We start from the raw sequence: 17186 nt of genomic DNA on the forward strand, positions 1-17186 counted from the left end.
TGTGGGTCACGTGGTTAGGGTGTAGAATGGGTCAAGGATGGGATAATGGGCTTCTATTGTTTAGTTCGTTTATAAGATATCGTGTCAAATATATTATCAATAAAGATTCGGGTTAAGTGAGATATCCAAATAAATCACAAATTAAATAAATTTTTTTTTAAAAAAAAAAAAAAATCAGTCTATTAAAATAACACGTGTTTATAAAATTAAAAATATATTTGAAACTTACATGCATTTTAATTACATGTAAATTTAATAGACTGGTTTTAAAAAAAAAAAAAAATCATTTGGCCAAAATATTTAATTCAAAAATTTAAGTTTATAAATTTACGATTTAATATTTATTTATACTGTGGAGATGTTTAACCATGCCTAAAAAAAATCCAACAAATATCATCCCACGGCTTACCAAAAAAAATTATTAATAAAATATTATCAAGTTGCATGGCCCTTTTTTAAAAAAAATAAAAAATAAATAAAATACAAGATGAATCATGTAGTTTAAAACTCCATGCGCCGTAAACCGGTAAACATAAGTGACAAATAACTCATCACTCTAAATTTTTGTTTGATACTTCCATCAAAATTTTAAATGGAAGTTTAAAATAAAAAGTTATTTAACAAGGAGTTCTAAACCATTTTTTATACTTAAAAAAACTTATTGCAAATGAGTGTAACTACGTGGACGGATTCGTAATCAAAACATTTTCATGTCTCGGGAATTTTTGACATACCAAGTCATTTACATTTTAATTGGTGGAAAGATGAGACATGATTGGAATAAATTGAGATTCACAATTTTTTTGTAGACGTTAGAAATAAATAATAATAATAATAATAACTAACGAAGTATGCTTTGTATGAGAATGGTTGAGAAGAAGCTATTTATATATATTGGTTATTTTCAAAGACCTTCACAACTTTTCCCAGCCAAAGTTATCCCTTCCTTAATTTTAAGCACAAGTCGATCTCATTCTTCCACTGTGTGGATAAATAAAAGAAAATTACAAAAGTTTACCATGTCTCCTCCTGATTTCTTCATGAATTCGAGTGTGTAATGAATTTTCTTGTTTTTGGGTTATAGAAAATGAATGAATATTAAGAACAAATGGGTTTATGAACTGTTATTGAAAGATAGAGATTTGGTTGATTCGAGCTCAACCAAAAGGCTCCAAAAGTTTACAATCTGAAACAACATACTAGACATTCGATATCAGCAAGGATAGGCGTTATTACTGCTCAAGACTTGATTGTACAACTCTTCATATTTCAAATACTATGCCCAACGTCTCCTTCCAATGTATCTCTGCACATTCATCTTCTCTGTATCTCCCCAACACTCTCCTCTGCACTTTCTTCTTCCTCCATATCTTATTCCACTCACTTGAGAACACTGACTAAATTACATGGGTATTTATAAGCTACAATAGATGCTTCCAGTCTTCCAATATTTGATTCACTCATTTACATTTTATGTGACTCCCACGTGACAAATAACTCCTAAAACAATTATTTTAGACCAAATAACCTTTTAACTTTGTGAATCTAGAATAAAAATTAAAAATGAATATTACAATAATGTAAAACTGATACAAGCAAGTAGGGCAAATGCAAATGATTTGACTGCTAGGGAGCTTGGTATCTTGCCCTTGTCCTTCCTCAGGAAAAGGGCCTGATACAAAGGCAAGTTGATGAGAACCAGAAGCCCACACAGAACAAATTGCAGAGTCATGAGACCCTTACCCATGAATGCTTCTTTCACCACCCCAACAAGGCAAAATAAGTTGAGCAATGCAAGTGTTGATAATATGGTGAGCATTGGAGAGGAGATTCCAAACTCCATTATATCTTTCTCATATCTTTGGGAACCTTCTTGGTCAGCAACCTTGGCTGAGATTATGAATGCTGAATCAGTAAAACCCAGTAACTTTAAGATGGTATCGATCACAGCAAATAGATAGGAACTTGTTCTCTTGTAGAGCCACATCCTCTGGTCATTCCACCAACCTTGAATCGTGCCACCAGACCATAGGAACTCGGCAAAGCCATAAATGTGCTTGACAATTATCACATATGCAAATGGTAGGAACCATAGGCTCGAGATCTGCAGAAATGAAAAAACAAAACTTTATCACATACATTTCATTAACAAGTAACAGCTATGATCTCCTAGAAAATTAAAATATGCTTAAGAGCTATGACTTAAGCATTGGAGTTATCCCTCGCCAGCACCGCAATAGGCTCCATTGCTTATGTACAGTTTCTCTCTTTTGCAAATGCAATTTGGTTGTTGTTCGAGACAAGGAAAACTGCTCTAACAATATCTATATAACGCATCCACATGTTCATATGATGCAAGGAATCGTACCTGTGGAAACAAGGAAATGCCTTTTAGGAGATAAAGTGAAGGGATGACAGAGTAGTATAGTACCGCCAAAGAATTAGGAGCCCAAAGGCAATAGACGCAATATCCCAGTCTAAGGCCTAAGCTAATCTTTCCATGTGCAAACCATGCAGGACTATACTTGGATAACAAAATCTGCAGATCACCTTCGGACCATCTCTTATGCTGCACAAGTACCTCAGGGAGTGTTACTGGAACTACACCTAAGAAAGCTTTCCTTGATGGATTGAAGTAGACTGATTTCCATCCCCGGCATTGGATTGATAAACCCGTTATGACATCTTCAACCGGACACCCATATAACAAACCCATCTACATTCAAACATCAGTAAATGAAGCCCACTTCAAGAATGTGACGAATGATGCCTCACACAAGATTACACGAGAGAGATCGAATGAAACAAGACTTAAAAAAGATATATATACAGTGCATGGTGGACGCTTGAAATGCATGCGATAAGAGAGAGTTCGAGCTTAGACAGAAAGTTACATTCTAAGCGCACGAGTGCATTTGGCTATCTGATTTCGCAGACTAAAAGTGTGATTTTAAACTAAATTACAGAAAATATATCGTTTGAGAGTGTATTTTTAAAAAATTACATTTTGAAAGCCTAAAAGAAAAAAATATGCGTTCTCGAATCGCAAATAAGATGATGTGTTTTTAAAAACACACGATTTTAATGGCAAAATTGCGAATTGTGATTTTTAAAAACGGTTAACGTGTTTTGAAATTGCAAATCCTAATGGATCCATAATCTTGTGCGACATGTCTTACATCAAAGTGTGTGTGTGAGAGAGAGAGAGAGAGACCTCTTTTCCCCATTGAGTGTTTTTGTCATAGGTACAGCTTGCAAGACCCTTTAATTTCTCTTCTAATTCATGTACACTCTCTTCCCTTCTTCTATCATTTGCGCTAGTGCTCCAATCACCCTTATATCCCTCATTGAACTTCGTACCACATAGAGTGTCTCTTCTGTGAAAGCATCCAGTACCAATATATAGAGGGCCTCCATAACCATCCAAACCATGGAATTCCACCTTCATCACCAACCATTAGCAAACTTAATCAACATAATATCAAATTTTACCAATAGGATAAACACATACTGCCTAAATAATTATTTGCTTCCATAAATATTTTCTCACCTCACCAATCACCCTCATTGAAGCACTGTATATTTCATTCTTTGTAATGTTCTCATAATTCTGTGGAAACTGCACGAAAGCAATCTCATTGCCCTTCTCTTCATCCATGAAAAAGCAAAGTGCATCTCTCACAGAAAGTGAATTGTTTGAGTACATATCACAGTCCACATTAAGAATGATCGGCCCATTGCTAATCTTTGATGACACTCTTATCTGCACATTGATGAAGCATTAAATGGTGAGCAATTTACTACATATTCTTTGAGGGGGAAAAAAAAAAAAAAATCATTTTGTCTGCAAGAATGTACATTACCAATGCATTCATAGCTCCAGCTTTGAAGTTGTGGTGATGCTGGGGTCTCTTCTCCCGAGCCAAATATACCAGAGTTGGCAACACAAACCCATATTTATCTGTGGCATTGGGATCTCTCCCATCAATTAATATCTGCAACAACAACAAAAATCAATTTTAAACACTAAAAACAACAATGGTTTCCTTAAAATTGCTTGTTTATAGTTCTACTAGACTTGCATACTCTAAAGAATGACAGATAGTTCTGGTTTAGCAAAGCTAGAAAACGTAATGTGATGCAGTAAGGTACCTGAAGAATTGTGTCATGGTCACGTCGAGAAGAATATGAATCCCACTGAGAGAATTGTTTGTGTTTTAAGCGAACTTCTTCAGGGATTCGACCTATCTTTGCTGCATTTTCGATTCGGCTCTCCATTTCTCCATATAATTTCTACAAGAGGACTAGAGATTAGGCAGCCGTTACAATGACCAATATGTCAAAAATTCAATCGTGTAACATCCTCCCGTAGCTCATCAAAAGATATGGAGGTCCCATGACTTCAAAATCCAGATGTTGGTCGTGTTAAATCACTAGTTATCCCAAAAGCTTTAACTTATTAGAAGAGGTAAATTTAATCATTTAATCAATACTTTAAAACTCTCTGTCACCGTGAGGGCCTCACATGTGGGCTCAAACCCTATTTTAATAGGTGAGGCCTAACACATGGAATATTTAATTGAAATGAGAGGTAAATGACGGAGTTAAGGTTCGAACTCAGAACATTTGGCTCTGATACCATGTCAAATTACAATTTGTCTTAAAAACTTAAGCATATAGGAAGATGTAGAAAATTTAATCATGATTAATCAATATTTTAACAGGTTGGACTTTAGCTAAGAGCTTGACTTTAGATGTTGGATGCTACATCACTTTACCGACCACCCTTCATTTGAAAACATGGACCTTTTTTATTCTGGATAAGTGCATGCATATGAACAATATATTATATACATTATCTTCTGCCGAAATAATTTTTTACCTTGATGATGGCCAACTCTTTAGCTTGATTAGCATCGCGTGGGGCATCCCTTGACATAAAATAAGCAGCTGGTGACCTTGGCTCCACTTTGAAGTTCTTGCAGAATGGTAGCCAATGCTTGGCAAACAGAGAGGCTTCTAGGAGAGCATAATAGGTGATATCTGACCCACCATCATCTGAAAGATACACACTCAGTTTCTCCGATGGATAATCATATGCCATTACCGATAAAACTGTGTTGACCACCATCAATGGTGGCTCCAAAACGGGGTCCGCCGTGCACACGAATATGTCTACCCCCGGCATGTCTTTTCCGTATCTGTTTCCCAAAACATTCATAAATTAAAAAAAATAATTACTAACTTCATGGAACAACATATGAACCAGGTTCATCCTCAACTAAAATATTCATCGACATTGTAAATTGAAATGGGAGGATTCAAACTCAAAAAACCTCTGAAAAAGCCTGTCCTTGAAGGTGTGTCTGTAGACACGGTTCCAGCGGTGGGCTTGAGTGAGAACCCAGTAAAAACCGAACCAGAGCTCAGCTCCAAGCAATCCAATCCAACCCCATCTGCCATCTTCACCATTTCTTGGTATATGACTCACTCTGTAAACCCAAATCAAACATATGCCCACAAACACAGACACTGCAAAAAGCCTGTATATGACTCTGCCTTTAGCTCTCCTTGTCTCAAACAATGGAAAATACCCATTACTTCCCATCTCTCTCTCCCCCTCGATCTGTCTCTCTTCAGTGCTTTCTATGATCAGCTGCGGATATATTGCGGTGGCGTTTATAGTACTTTAAGGAATCTTGTCGTTTTACCTGCTACAGACTTTGTCATAAATTTAATATCTTTGGTCAAGGATGATGTCTTTTTCAGATTTCAACAAAAGACGTAGCTCTTGGTTAATTATTATTTATAGAGAATATTTAGAGCTCCACGTTCATGGCTGGTCACTGCTTTACATATAGTAATGATATTTAGTACACAGTGTATTACTGTTATTCAATAAAAGCTTATAAAAAGAAGAAATAATGGCTGATTTTTTACTGTAAATTATCTTTCATCCTAGAATTTGGCATTGATTCAAATAGTGAATTATTTTTTTTTAAAATATTATTTGAATTTTGCTATCATTTTTGTAGTCAACTTTTTTTTTTTTTTTTCCATTTACAACTTTAAATAATAGGAATAAAGTAGAAACATGATTTAAATTCAAGATCATACGTTTTAATATCATGAAATGGATATTTAACAAAAGAGATATGCTTATAGTTGGAATAGGTTGTGTCGATTACTGTTTGTTCTTAATTCTCTTGGTCTCATCACCTTCTTCAGAAATTGTTAGAAACCAAAATAAATATGAGAAGGACATACGTTGAATTGCCATTAGGATTAATTATGGAGTAATATTTCTTATACAATTCTAACAATTTTTTTTTTGTTTTAAAGATCAACCATTAAATATTTAAAATCCACGTGTAAGAGTTGTCCGAGAATCATTACTCTTAACTCTATGAATGCCGTAACTCAGTCACCAAAGCATATAATGTGTGATAAGAGTGAAATGATGTAAGTATAAATTCGAATTTGTTGCATAATTAATCAACTTTTTGTTGAATCTTGGCCGTAAAATTGGATTCTTTAAGTTTTAAAAGTATTAATTAAATAATTAAAAACTAATTATTCTTTATCAGCCTAAATTTTTAAAATAAATATTAATTTAACAAAATATTAAACCCAACGTCCAGAATTCAAATCTTGATTTATTCTCAATTTTAATTAAAATAGACAATGTGTTATTTAGCCCCATCGTAGCACATGCTACTTGTTAAAATAAAAAATAATAATAATAAAAAAAAAAAAAAAAAAAAAATTTACGTGATTTGACTTAAAAACATTTCGATCACAGACAAATAGGAAAATAATTATTAATTCAATTCAATTATTCAACTACATAGGGTGGGGAAGGAAGAGGTGGTGCGGCGCGTCAAAAGGCCCTCCCTCACGCAATGCCGCATTCCCACGACTTTTGGGGTTATTTTTCACAAAAAAATAAAAATAAAAAAGGTGGTTGAAAAAGAACAAAAGCCTCCCATTTTGATCGTCAATGTTTCACGTGTGTCGGCGGCTGCAGATAGGAGCTTGCTAGATAGGGCGTCGGTGCTGTAGTTTACATTTGCTATAATTAAATGGGTGGTCGGGATTTAACAAGACAATTTTAACTCAAAAGACGCAAATGTTGTTTGTGTCCTTATCTGGCTACAATAACTCTACCAGAGAAAAGATGGCTCCTTTACGGCATCTCGAGTAGCCTCATCAAATTTTATTCACTAAAGTAATTAAAAGTTACTTTTCTTAATTATGGTGAGCTACTTTTTTAAAATTTTTCTAATAGCCTCATCATTTTAATTATTTATTATCACTATTCTATTTAAATAATATTTTTTTTCATATTTCTTTATTCTTTTTCTATTTAATCTTTTTACAAAGAATCATTCGAATCCATGAAATAAGGACATTATCGTGTGAAAGAAATGGGAGAAAAAAATGAGAGAAAAAAGGAAAAAAAAAAATGTGTTGATAATGTGAGAGAGAAAGGTGAAACAAAATTTGGTGAGTGAGAATTGGTGAGTAATTTCACTCATCAAAACTTTTTGGTTAAAATGATGAGGCTCTTTAGAATAATTTTTTAATGTTTTCATCAAATTGACTCACCAAAATAACTAAAAAATTATTTTGATACTGGCTTCTTTCTTCTTCCCCACTAAGCAACAAATATTTGTGCATCTCCATGGATTCAAACTCCTTAGAACTCAAAGCGTTGTCCTGCAAAGACATCTCCTTTGAAAAAAAAAAAAAAAATACCACACCTGGCTTGTTTCTTCTTTTCCACTAAGCATCTATGTGCTTCTCTGAACCTAGTTGTCTACACTTGCGCTCAGGCCTAAAGTCTGGTGGGGGTGCAGGGGACCGATCTATGTGGGAAACCAAGCTTGGCCTCCGTCTTTAGACTGCTGGGTCTTCAGGTGAGGCCCTCCATTCCCACCGCTCCGCTCACTAGCTTGAATAATCTTTGCTGCGTGGAGGTGGTCATGGGATCTAGCTTGGAATAGCAGTCGGCGCAAAGAGAATGAGGTTGCATGGGTATAAGAATCCAATGTTATTGAAATGAATGCTAGTGTTGCTACTTAGACTCACGGCAAGCTTTGAGTCCATATATCTTTGCTTTTCTAAGATTGGGCTCTATGCATCTATCACCTCTGTAATTGATCGAGTTGAACGATCTGTGTATATCGGTGGATAAGACAAATTGGGCTATTCACGTTAGACATTGCTCGAGGTCACACGATTTCAAGCTCAAATCACACTAGCGAACATATTTTTTGGATTAGCATGGCTCAACTGATCAGGACTCTTAAGGGAAACGTGGCAGTTCATCCGTTGCCTTCTCTTCTACAACATGTCGCATCTTTATTATTTGTCAGAGTGCAGACATCATAGGTTGTTAATTATGCGGCATCAAGGTTTAATTGCCTCCATTTAGGATTTCCATCTCATTCTCCGTTAGCCGGAGTTCTCTGGTGCGGCTGATCCTGCTTCCGCTCAAGTTTTTTTTAACAACCATATATCTCTGGCTATTGAGACGAGTGCATAAGCTAAGACTTTTTGGAAAAAATTGAATGCTTTCAGATCTTTGTAGGACAACACTTTCAGTTAAATTCTAAGGAGTTTGAATCCATAGAGACACACAAATATTTGTTGCTTGGTGGGGAAGAAGAAAGAAACTGGTGGTGGTATTTCTTCAAAGGAGACATTTTTTCCGGTGGAGTTAGCGTAGCCAGATAAGGATATAAACGGCGTTGGCGTCTTTTGAGTTAAAATTGTCTTGTTAAATCTTGACCACCCATTTTATTACAGCAGATTTGGTGTAGTTTCGAACTACAACACCGGAGCCGGATCCGAGCTCGATAGTATCTGATCCCATTCTCTCTCACCTGAGTTGATGGCAGCAAATGACATCAAATGACATCAACTTGTACCCTTGCCACATCACCGTTAGGACAAACAGTAGGACCAGTGGACCACTCTAACAACTCCAATGAGGGGGGGAACATTTTCCGGCTACTATATACCAACATCACAACCACATCTGCCACAAGCCCATACATGATAGATCGTACTAACAAGATATCCCCCAATCAAATGGCGCTCTGTACGTAGCTCAGGTTTCTATACCCCATCCCATATCGTAGAAATAGTAGTTCACTGTAACAAGTAAATTTCTAAGCTCTTCATTACTTTTTTGCTTTCCATTTCATCCAATAATCCCTTACTGACTTAGGTATCAAAGTGCAATTTGCTGGTACATCCGACAAGTCACCTCTGCTGTTTTCTGTCTCTCCACAGGTCTCCTTGGTTGGACTACGACCAAACAGTCAACTGTGCTAATTATAGAAAATATCTTAATTTGCTTTGTTAAGGAAAAACAAAGGAGTATTAATTCATTATTGATCCTCAATCATATATGACTTGTGAGAAAACAAAGAGGTATATAACGTGAGCAAGTATTGTTAGGAGTACTACAATTTTTACTGTAAGTCTCTTATAAATTAACGTGATAATTCACGTGATATTTATTATCGGCAATTCTGATGATACTCATTTTCATAAAAATAAAAAGAAAAAACAGAAGCTCTCTTTATATTACATTAAAAATGAAAGGCATTGAACAAGCCAGTGAAGCTAAAACGATGGACTTGAACGTAAGCGAGGAAGGTATACGGCCCTTATCATGGCGGATGAAGAGTGCTTTGTACACAGGTATATTGACCATGACTAGAAGCACGTCAAGAATAACCTGCAGAATCAACCGGTCCAACGCCTTGAACTGATCCAATTCCATGACAATCTCTGTGATTCCCCCACATAAAGTGAAGAGGTTTAGCATTGCCAGAGTTGCCACAATGGTAGACATGATAGATGAGCTTCCAAACTCTATCACCTCTTGCTCGTACCTCCTTGAGACATCCTCTGTGACCACCTTATCTGTGATCACAAATGTTGTTTCAGACAGCCCTAGTTGCCTGGAAATGGTATCAATCAGAGCGAAAAAGTATGAAGTAGTCCTTCGGATCACCCAAATTCGCTGTGAGTTCCACCAAGCTTCCAGTGTATCACCACAGCTCAGGGCCTCAGCTATACTGCAAGCATTCCTGGCTAGAAAAACATATGCAAAAGGCAGAAACCATAGGCTTGTAACCTGAAAATAAGAGACGTACTGATCATATATACATATATATGTATACGAACTCCCTATATATATTGATTCAAAACGTATCTTCTGCTACTCAAATGGTAGAATAAATATTACATTGGTAGAAATCAAAAAAGGAAACTAGATCACTTAAAATAGGAAAGAAACTATCTTAGGTAAAGATAAACTAATTATGGAAACTGGAAACTAGACATGCGAAAGATGCATCTCAGCTGTGATGATCGCACTTGTGAGCATCCAAGGGAGCTCGGCTGCAAACTCGTCCGGATGTGGCTACGACTGAGCCTTCGAGAAGTCTCCCAATGTGACTCGACTTCAACATCGGACAGGACTGCGACCGAGGGTACTCTCAGTGGCTCAGTTAGGAGCACTCGGTTGCAACCCGCGTCCGAACAGTGTTGCGGCCAAGTCTTACTGATTACTGCCTCCCACTAGTCTTGTCCTAGGGTTGTGCTACATCACTTTCACTCTGCTTGACTAGTTGTTGGGTAGTTGCTCACTAGTTTGAGTTTTGGACAAACTATATAAATTGATCATTCTGAAAATTTGTGTTTAATTAATAAATTAATCTGAGGGGATTGGAGATGCATGCATATATAGAAATATGTCTCTAAACTATGGGCATGATATGCAGGAATTCTTGCTCATATGACATCTATTATGCATCAATACATAAGAAAAAAGAAAAAGGAAAAGGAAAAGATTGAAACCTCAGGGAATAAGGAAATGCCACGGAGCAAGCAGAGTGGAGGAACAATCACATAATAGAGTGTTGGCAAAGAAATTGGAGCCCACAAAAGATAGACACAATATCCCATCTGGGCCCCCAATTTAATCTTCCCATGACCATATATGAAGGGGCAATACTTGGAGAAAAATATTTGAAACATGCCTTCACACCACCTCTTGTATTGGACAAGAACTATATCTAAGGTTGTTGGAGCAATACCCAAGAAGGCCTTTCTATCTGGATTATAATAAAGTGATTTCCAACCCCTGCACTGGATAGCCAACCCAGTTACAATGTCTTCCACCGGGCAACCGTATATCAACCCCATCTGCATAATTCAGAAGTACATTTTCAAGATCAAAAGTTCCATACATATATTCATTGATTTACAGGTAGTTCAGTGCCACATACCTACGTCCACCGATATAAATAAGCTCTATTTACCTAGCTCACAAGTACAAGTACACAGAGAGAGAGAGAGAGAGAGAGAGAGAGAGAGACCTTTTCCCCCCATTGAGTGTCTTTCTCATAGCTACAGTTTGCAAGAACTTTTGATGCTTCTTCTAATTCATCAGAAGTTCTATCTGCATTCTTTTTGGCTTGATCTGTTTCAGATTCTCCTCTATAATCCTTATAGTACACCTTTCCACAGAGACTTTCTCTTCTATGGAAACATCCAGTGCCACAATACAAAGCCGCACCATATCCTCCCAAACCCGCAAGCTCAAACTACATATATATATAACCAAGAATAATTATGGTAAATTTTCAAGTATTGATCAAAACAAAGGCATATATATATAGTTCCTGAACAAGAACATCCATAAAGATCGTAAATTACCCACCTTATTAATTACTGAACAAGAACATCCATAAATATCATTCTTGGTGATATTGTCAAAATTTTGTGGAAACTGCACGAAAGCGATTTCATGGCCTTTCCTTTCATCCATGAAAAAACATGCTGCTTCTCGTATTGTATCTGAATCATTTGCATACATGTCACAGTCCAGGTTGAGAATCAAGGGGGCATTGCTTATCTCTGACGACACCCTTATCTGTACATTTGAAAAATGTCTTGAAAATACTAGGAAAATATATGTATATATATATGCTCAAACGGAACAACCCCATTTCTTATTTTACATTGAAGAGAAATTAAAAATCCATGTAAGGAAGCTGAAAGCTTATATATATATATATATACCAGTGCATTCTCAGCTCCAGCTTTGAAGTGGTGAGGCCATTGGGGTCTCTTTTCTCGTACCATGTATACCAGTGTTGGCAATCGCCCTCCATCAATATCCACCACAGTTTTGTCCCTTCCATCAATGATAATCTGAGAAATAAAAAACAAAAACAAAAATGAATGGATTAAGAAATGTGATCAACTAATTAAACTAAATTCTGAAATTATGGTGGACAATACATACAATATTATACAAGAAGATTTACCTGTACAATTGACTGATGATCCTGCTTCGTCACTTTAGAGTTCCATTCCAAAAATCCTTTATGATGGTCCCTTACTTCTTTTGGAATCTTGCCTATTTCAACAACTGAGTTGATCCGATTTTTCATCTCTTCGTATAGTTTCTTAAAAAATAAATAAAAAAACATTAAAATGTGATTCAATGGATCTTGTCACCAAGAACAATCAGCCATATCTCAGGTGTCATGCATATATATACTATATATTACTTCATGCCTCAGTGCCATATATGGTTTGGGTACTTAAGTTTATAGGCACGTTAGAATATTAATTAAATTATTAAATTTATAATTATTTATCAGCTTAAGTTCTTGGGAATAGTAGGGCCCCGACTCTTCAATTTACTTTAATTTCAATTAAATATTCTATAGTTTAAACTTTTAAAATGAGTGATGATTTAACATCACGCATATCTACAATATATTAGTTCACACCTAATGCCATGGATTGGGCATTTAAGTTTTATACATTATGGCTATGTTATAATATTAATTTTAAAATCGTTAAAGTTATTATTTCCTATTAGCTTTAATTTTTTAAAATAAGTAACGATTAACATGACATCAAAGTAGATGTATTGAGGGAGTGATAAAATATTATTTAAATATTAATTAAATTTATTATTTCCTATCAACTTAAGCTTTTAAGATGAGTTGTAATTTAACATCATGCATGCATGTATACATACTATAAAGTAATGCGAGTTAGAAATCACATTTTTATCTCACTTTTACTTTACTGTCATGACAATACCAATCAGCATTTGATTTTTTTTTTTTTAACAATTGTTGATCCAATGGTTGATTAGCATTGTTACGTCAGCAAAGTGAGATAAAAATGTAGTTTTTAACATTTCGTTATACTATACATTAGCTCATGCTAATTAAAGACCAAACGATCAGTAATGCTACACACTTTCATTCTCATCTCACGCTCATCCTACCGGCCGGGAGCCCTTGGATCAAAATTCGTTAAACATGCCAGGCATGCATGCATGAACTTAATTACCTTGATGGCCAACCATTCTCGAGAAAATGTGATGTCTTGGAAGTTTGAATGGTGGGCAAAGTATGCTGCAGGAGACCTTGGTTCGACCATGAATTTTCTGCAGAAGGGTACCCAATGCTTATAGAAAGTAGCGGCCTCTAGGAGAGCATAGAATGTCAACTCCGACCCACCGTCATCGGAAAGATAGATGCTCAACTTCTCTGGTGGATAGTTGTAGGCCATGGCTGATAAGACGGTGCTGATCACCAACGTTGGTGGCTCTAGCTTGGGGTCTGCCGTACACACGAAGATGTCTACACCCGGTAACTTCTCTTCATATCTTACGTACGACACGCAAACAAAGTATTAATCCAAAATAGAGTTATTAATTATTTTTTACTAATTAATAATTTAGCATAATTAATTAAATTTCTGTACGTCAGTAAAAGAGTCAATAGTTTGATTAGTTTCCTTACGTTTTCTAATGTCACGGGGGACTAGGGCAGGTCCAGAACCCAACAAACCTTTACGCATCTCCCTACATAAACTATATATTATAATATATAGTTAACGTTTTGCCAGCAGACAAGCTTTTTCTATTTAATTAACCAAGAGGATAAATACAATCTTTTGAGAATTTAAAAAAAAAATAAAAAATGTACTCGTTATTATTATTATTATATTGTAAAATAATCATAGAACGAAATTTTAAAAAAAAAAAAAAAAAAAAAAAAAAAAGAAAAAGAAAGAAAAAGAAGAAGAAGAAGAAGAAGAAGAAGAAAGATGTTGAATGAATATAGGTACGGGATAATTGCAACATTGATATATGGGTTAGCATAAATTACAAATTACTCATTGTGGTTTAAAAAATTTGTGAAAGGTCCTTGTGGTAAATTATAATTACAAATCAGTTTCTGAACACGTTTTACATACACCAAGTTAACAAAATTCTTTAGTCAGTCACGTCACACCCAATAGAAAGCTGACATTTGTCCATTACAATAAAAAAAATCTAATAAAAATATAAATAAATAAAATAATTTTTTTAAAAAAAAAATTACTGAAAAGGTGGCTGGTAGCCATCACTTTGGGGTTCTTCAGTATTTTTTTAATTTTTGCTAAATCACACATTAATCAAGACTTAACTTGTCCAATATTTAATAGATTCATAAAAACTTGCCCATTTTTGCTAATTCAAATCAGGCAATTTTTTCAAGACTCGTGGCCTACAAGTCATAGAGAAGTAATTAATGAACAAGTGTTTAATTTAGAATAAACAAAAAAGAAAAAACAGGGAATAAACAAAAAAAAAAAAACAAAAGACAACCAATAAAGACAACCAATCCCAGTCATAGTCTGATAGACATAAAAGATCTGTTGTCGAATGATGGTGGTGACCAAGTGATGGGCGGTGCGTTACACATAGACAAAGGCCCAAACAACAAAATATTCAACATTGTGGTGGGCCATTACCACGAGCCACCCTAAACCGGCGGCAACTCTTTCGGTAATTTTTTTTAAAAAAAATAAATAAACATTTTTGTCTTATTTATTTATATTTTTTATTATAATTAATATGTGTCAGTTTCTTATTGAGTTTGACGTGTCTAACTAACAAAATCTGTTAAATTAATGGATGAAAAACGTGTTCAAATTAAGATTAATTTGTAATTTTAATTTACCAGAAGGTCACTCCATAAACTTTTTAGATCACATGGAGTGATTTGTAAATAATTAATTTTAATTAAGAAAATAATTAAGCGTGCCGCGTGCGTATGTACACAAACGGGAAAGAAAAACGAAAGAATTATAAAAGAGCAGGAATTAATTAAGTTGCATAATGCACTAGCTAGTTGATGAACCGATTCACCTTGAGAGAGAGAGAGCTTGTTTGAAGGGGTGATGGGAAACAAGGTTGAGACGAACAGACTGGGTGACAATCCAGTACAAACTGAAGCATAGCTCCGCCATGAACATGCCGATCCAAGCCCATCGCCCGGCGGCTGGCTGATCTTCTGCTGATCCTGGGATGTGCGTCAACCTGTAAACCCATATCAAACATATTCCCACAAACACTGTCGAATCAAACACCTTATACGCTCCTCTAAATCTCGCTTCTTTCGTCTCAAACAATGGAACTCCGTTTTCTCCACCACCGGTACCCATAGATAGTGATACTCCTCTGTGGTGCTCGCGTGTTTGTGGGTCTTTGTAATTGTGTAGATGTAGAATCGTAGATCTCAACCATACTTATTTATAAAAATATATATATATATATATATATATATATATGCCCTTTCTTGTCAATTGTCATACTTATTTAACTATGAGCAAACCTTTCTGTCAGATAGTGGTACGTGTACAAGATTTTTCAAAAACATAATTATTATTATTATTATTATTACCAAATTGACTTTTTTTTTTCTTTTTCAATACTTCATTGATTATCATTAAGATTTCAAAGCTCCTTTAATACTCGATATCACAGCATTTAATTACTATTTGAGTCCATCATGATGATTTTTTTATTAACCATCCAATTTGCCAATGCAATGATCATAATAAAGATTGAAGAATATATTATTTGTTTTTTTGTTATTATAAAAACAAATTTTCTTATAATTAATTTTAAGTTTATCAATTTTTTCTGAATGCCTTGAATCATTATTAAAAAGATCATTTCATTTAATTCCATACAAATTTTATTCATTGAAAAATGGTTAATTGGAGTAGGAGTACTACAACTTTCTTACAAATTGACAGGACATTTTATTATTGATAAAATAATTAAAAGTATATAATCGATAAGTTAGTTACTAATTAATTAAATTGATAAGTCAAATTTTTTTAATTTTTTATTTTATTAATCATAAACTGTCACCTCAATTTGTAAAAAATCTACAAATGAAAGCATTCATGCGTATGCCCTCGACGTGATCAATAAAAACATCAATCCATATGCGTATGGCCCTCGGCGTGCACGAGAGGTTAAAGGTTTCATCTTGACTTTTATTATCTTCAATGGGGGACTGATTATTGTACTACACCCCTACAACATGGGCACAACACCCCCTCACATGAGGGTGGGGCCCAGTGTGTAGACCTCACCCCATATGAGGGGGTGTTGTACCCATATTGTGTTGGTGTTGTAAAAGTAGCATTTCCCATCTTAAATACGCCAACTAGTCAACGTCAAGTTAATTAATTTTTCCTAAGGAAATGAATTCCCACACCCTCACCTCACTCGATCAAATGAGTGTACAACCTTCAACCTTGTAACCGAACAGCCCGTAGTCGTTGTCTTCTTCCTTCACTCTCGGCAGCTATCTGCCCGTAGCCATGCACAACCAATAAGGTATCGGTAGGAGAGCTCTCCACCTTTAAGAGGAAGCACTTGTGTGAACTTAGATGAAGCGGAAGGATAGCAATATCAAGTACGAGTGTACGATGAGTAGTGGGGTCTCAAATTAAGGGAAATTATTTTTCTACATTACATTATTTTACATCAATCCTACATCAAGATACATAAGGTGTGAGATCTATGCATGTGGATTCCATTTACATGGGTCCCACACCCAATTTATCTTAGTGTAGGATTGATGTAGAGTAATGTGGTGTAGGAATAACATAACCCAAGGTTAATTCAGTCTTGACTAAACCTTTGAAATCTTAATTAATGCTATAATGCCTTTCAAATCCTCGTAAGCCAATTCTTAAGAATTTTAATTAAAAATGGATAAGAATAAGAGAAAGAAAGAATAAAAACAAAGAAGATAAGGTCCATCAAGTCGGTATTTTTTATTTTTTTT

At 35.2% G+C, this 17186-nt stretch overlaps 2 protein-coding genes across 2 annotated transcripts; both read right to left on the reverse strand.

Annotated features, from left to right (window-relative positions):
* Positions 1-1098: 1098 nt before the first annotated feature.
* Positions 1099-5660, reverse strand: LOC133875318 (cellulose synthase-like protein E1). Its single transcript, XM_062313414.1, has 8 exons — positions 5337-5660; positions 4883-5201; positions 4153-4293; positions 3864-3995; positions 3551-3763; positions 3215-3442; positions 2369-2716; positions 1099-2104 (listed from the first exon to the last, which is right to left on the reverse strand). The coding sequence occupies exons 1-8, from the start codon at positions 5606-5608 to the stop codon at positions 1571-1573; spliced, it is 2187 nt and encodes a 728-aa protein (XP_062169398.1). The 5' UTR covers positions 5609-5660; the 3' UTR covers positions 1099-1570.
* Positions 5661-9479: 3819 nt separating this feature from the next.
* Positions 9480-15615, reverse strand: LOC133875838 (cellulose synthase-like protein E6). Its single transcript, XM_062314081.1, has 8 exons — positions 15248-15615; positions 13399-13717; positions 12354-12494; positions 12106-12237; positions 11744-11956; positions 11400-11627; positions 10879-11226; positions 9480-10153 (listed from the first exon to the last, which is right to left on the reverse strand). Exons 1-8 carry the CDS (start codon positions 15541-15543, stop codon positions 9593-9595), a joined length of 2238 nt encoding a protein of 745 aa, XP_062170065.1. The 5' UTR covers positions 15544-15615; the 3' UTR covers positions 9480-9592.
* Between the last annotated feature and the right edge of the window lie 1571 nt (positions 15616-17186).

The sequence above is a fragment of the Alnus glutinosa genome, chromosome 8, assembly GCF_958979055.1.
Source record: "Alnus glutinosa chromosome 8, dhAlnGlut1.1, whole genome shotgun sequence".
Taxonomy (NCBI): domain Eukaryota; kingdom Viridiplantae; phylum Streptophyta; class Magnoliopsida; order Fagales; family Betulaceae; genus Alnus; species Alnus glutinosa.

Bases quoted from the DNA above. Each gene is read 5' to 3' on its own strand.
- LOC133875318 (XM_062313414.1), bottom strand. From the start codon at position 5,608: ATGGGAAGTAATGGGTATTTTCCATTGTTTGAGACAAGGAGAGCTAAA. The intron at 5,202-5,336 runs GTTTTTTGAGTT...TTTGGGAAACAG, and splicing joins AAGGACAGGCTTTTTCAGAG to ATACGGAAAAGACATGCCGG. The intron at 2,717-3,214 runs GTCTCTCTCTCT...GTTTGAATGTAG, and splicing joins ACACTCAATGGGGAAAAGAG to ATGGGTTTGTTATATGGGTG.
- LOC133875838 (XM_062314081.1), bottom strand. From the start codon at position 15,543: ATGGGTACCGGTGGTGGAGAAAACGGAGTTCCATTGTTTGAGACGAAA. The intron at 12,495-13,398 runs GTAATTAAGTTC...TTATTTTTTAAG, and splicing joins GAGAATGGTTGGCCATCAAG to AAACTATACGAAGAGATGAA. The intron at 12,238-12,353 runs GTAAATCTTCTT...TTTATTTCTCAG, and splicing joins ATCATCAGTCAATTGTACAG to ATTATCATTGATGGAAGGGA.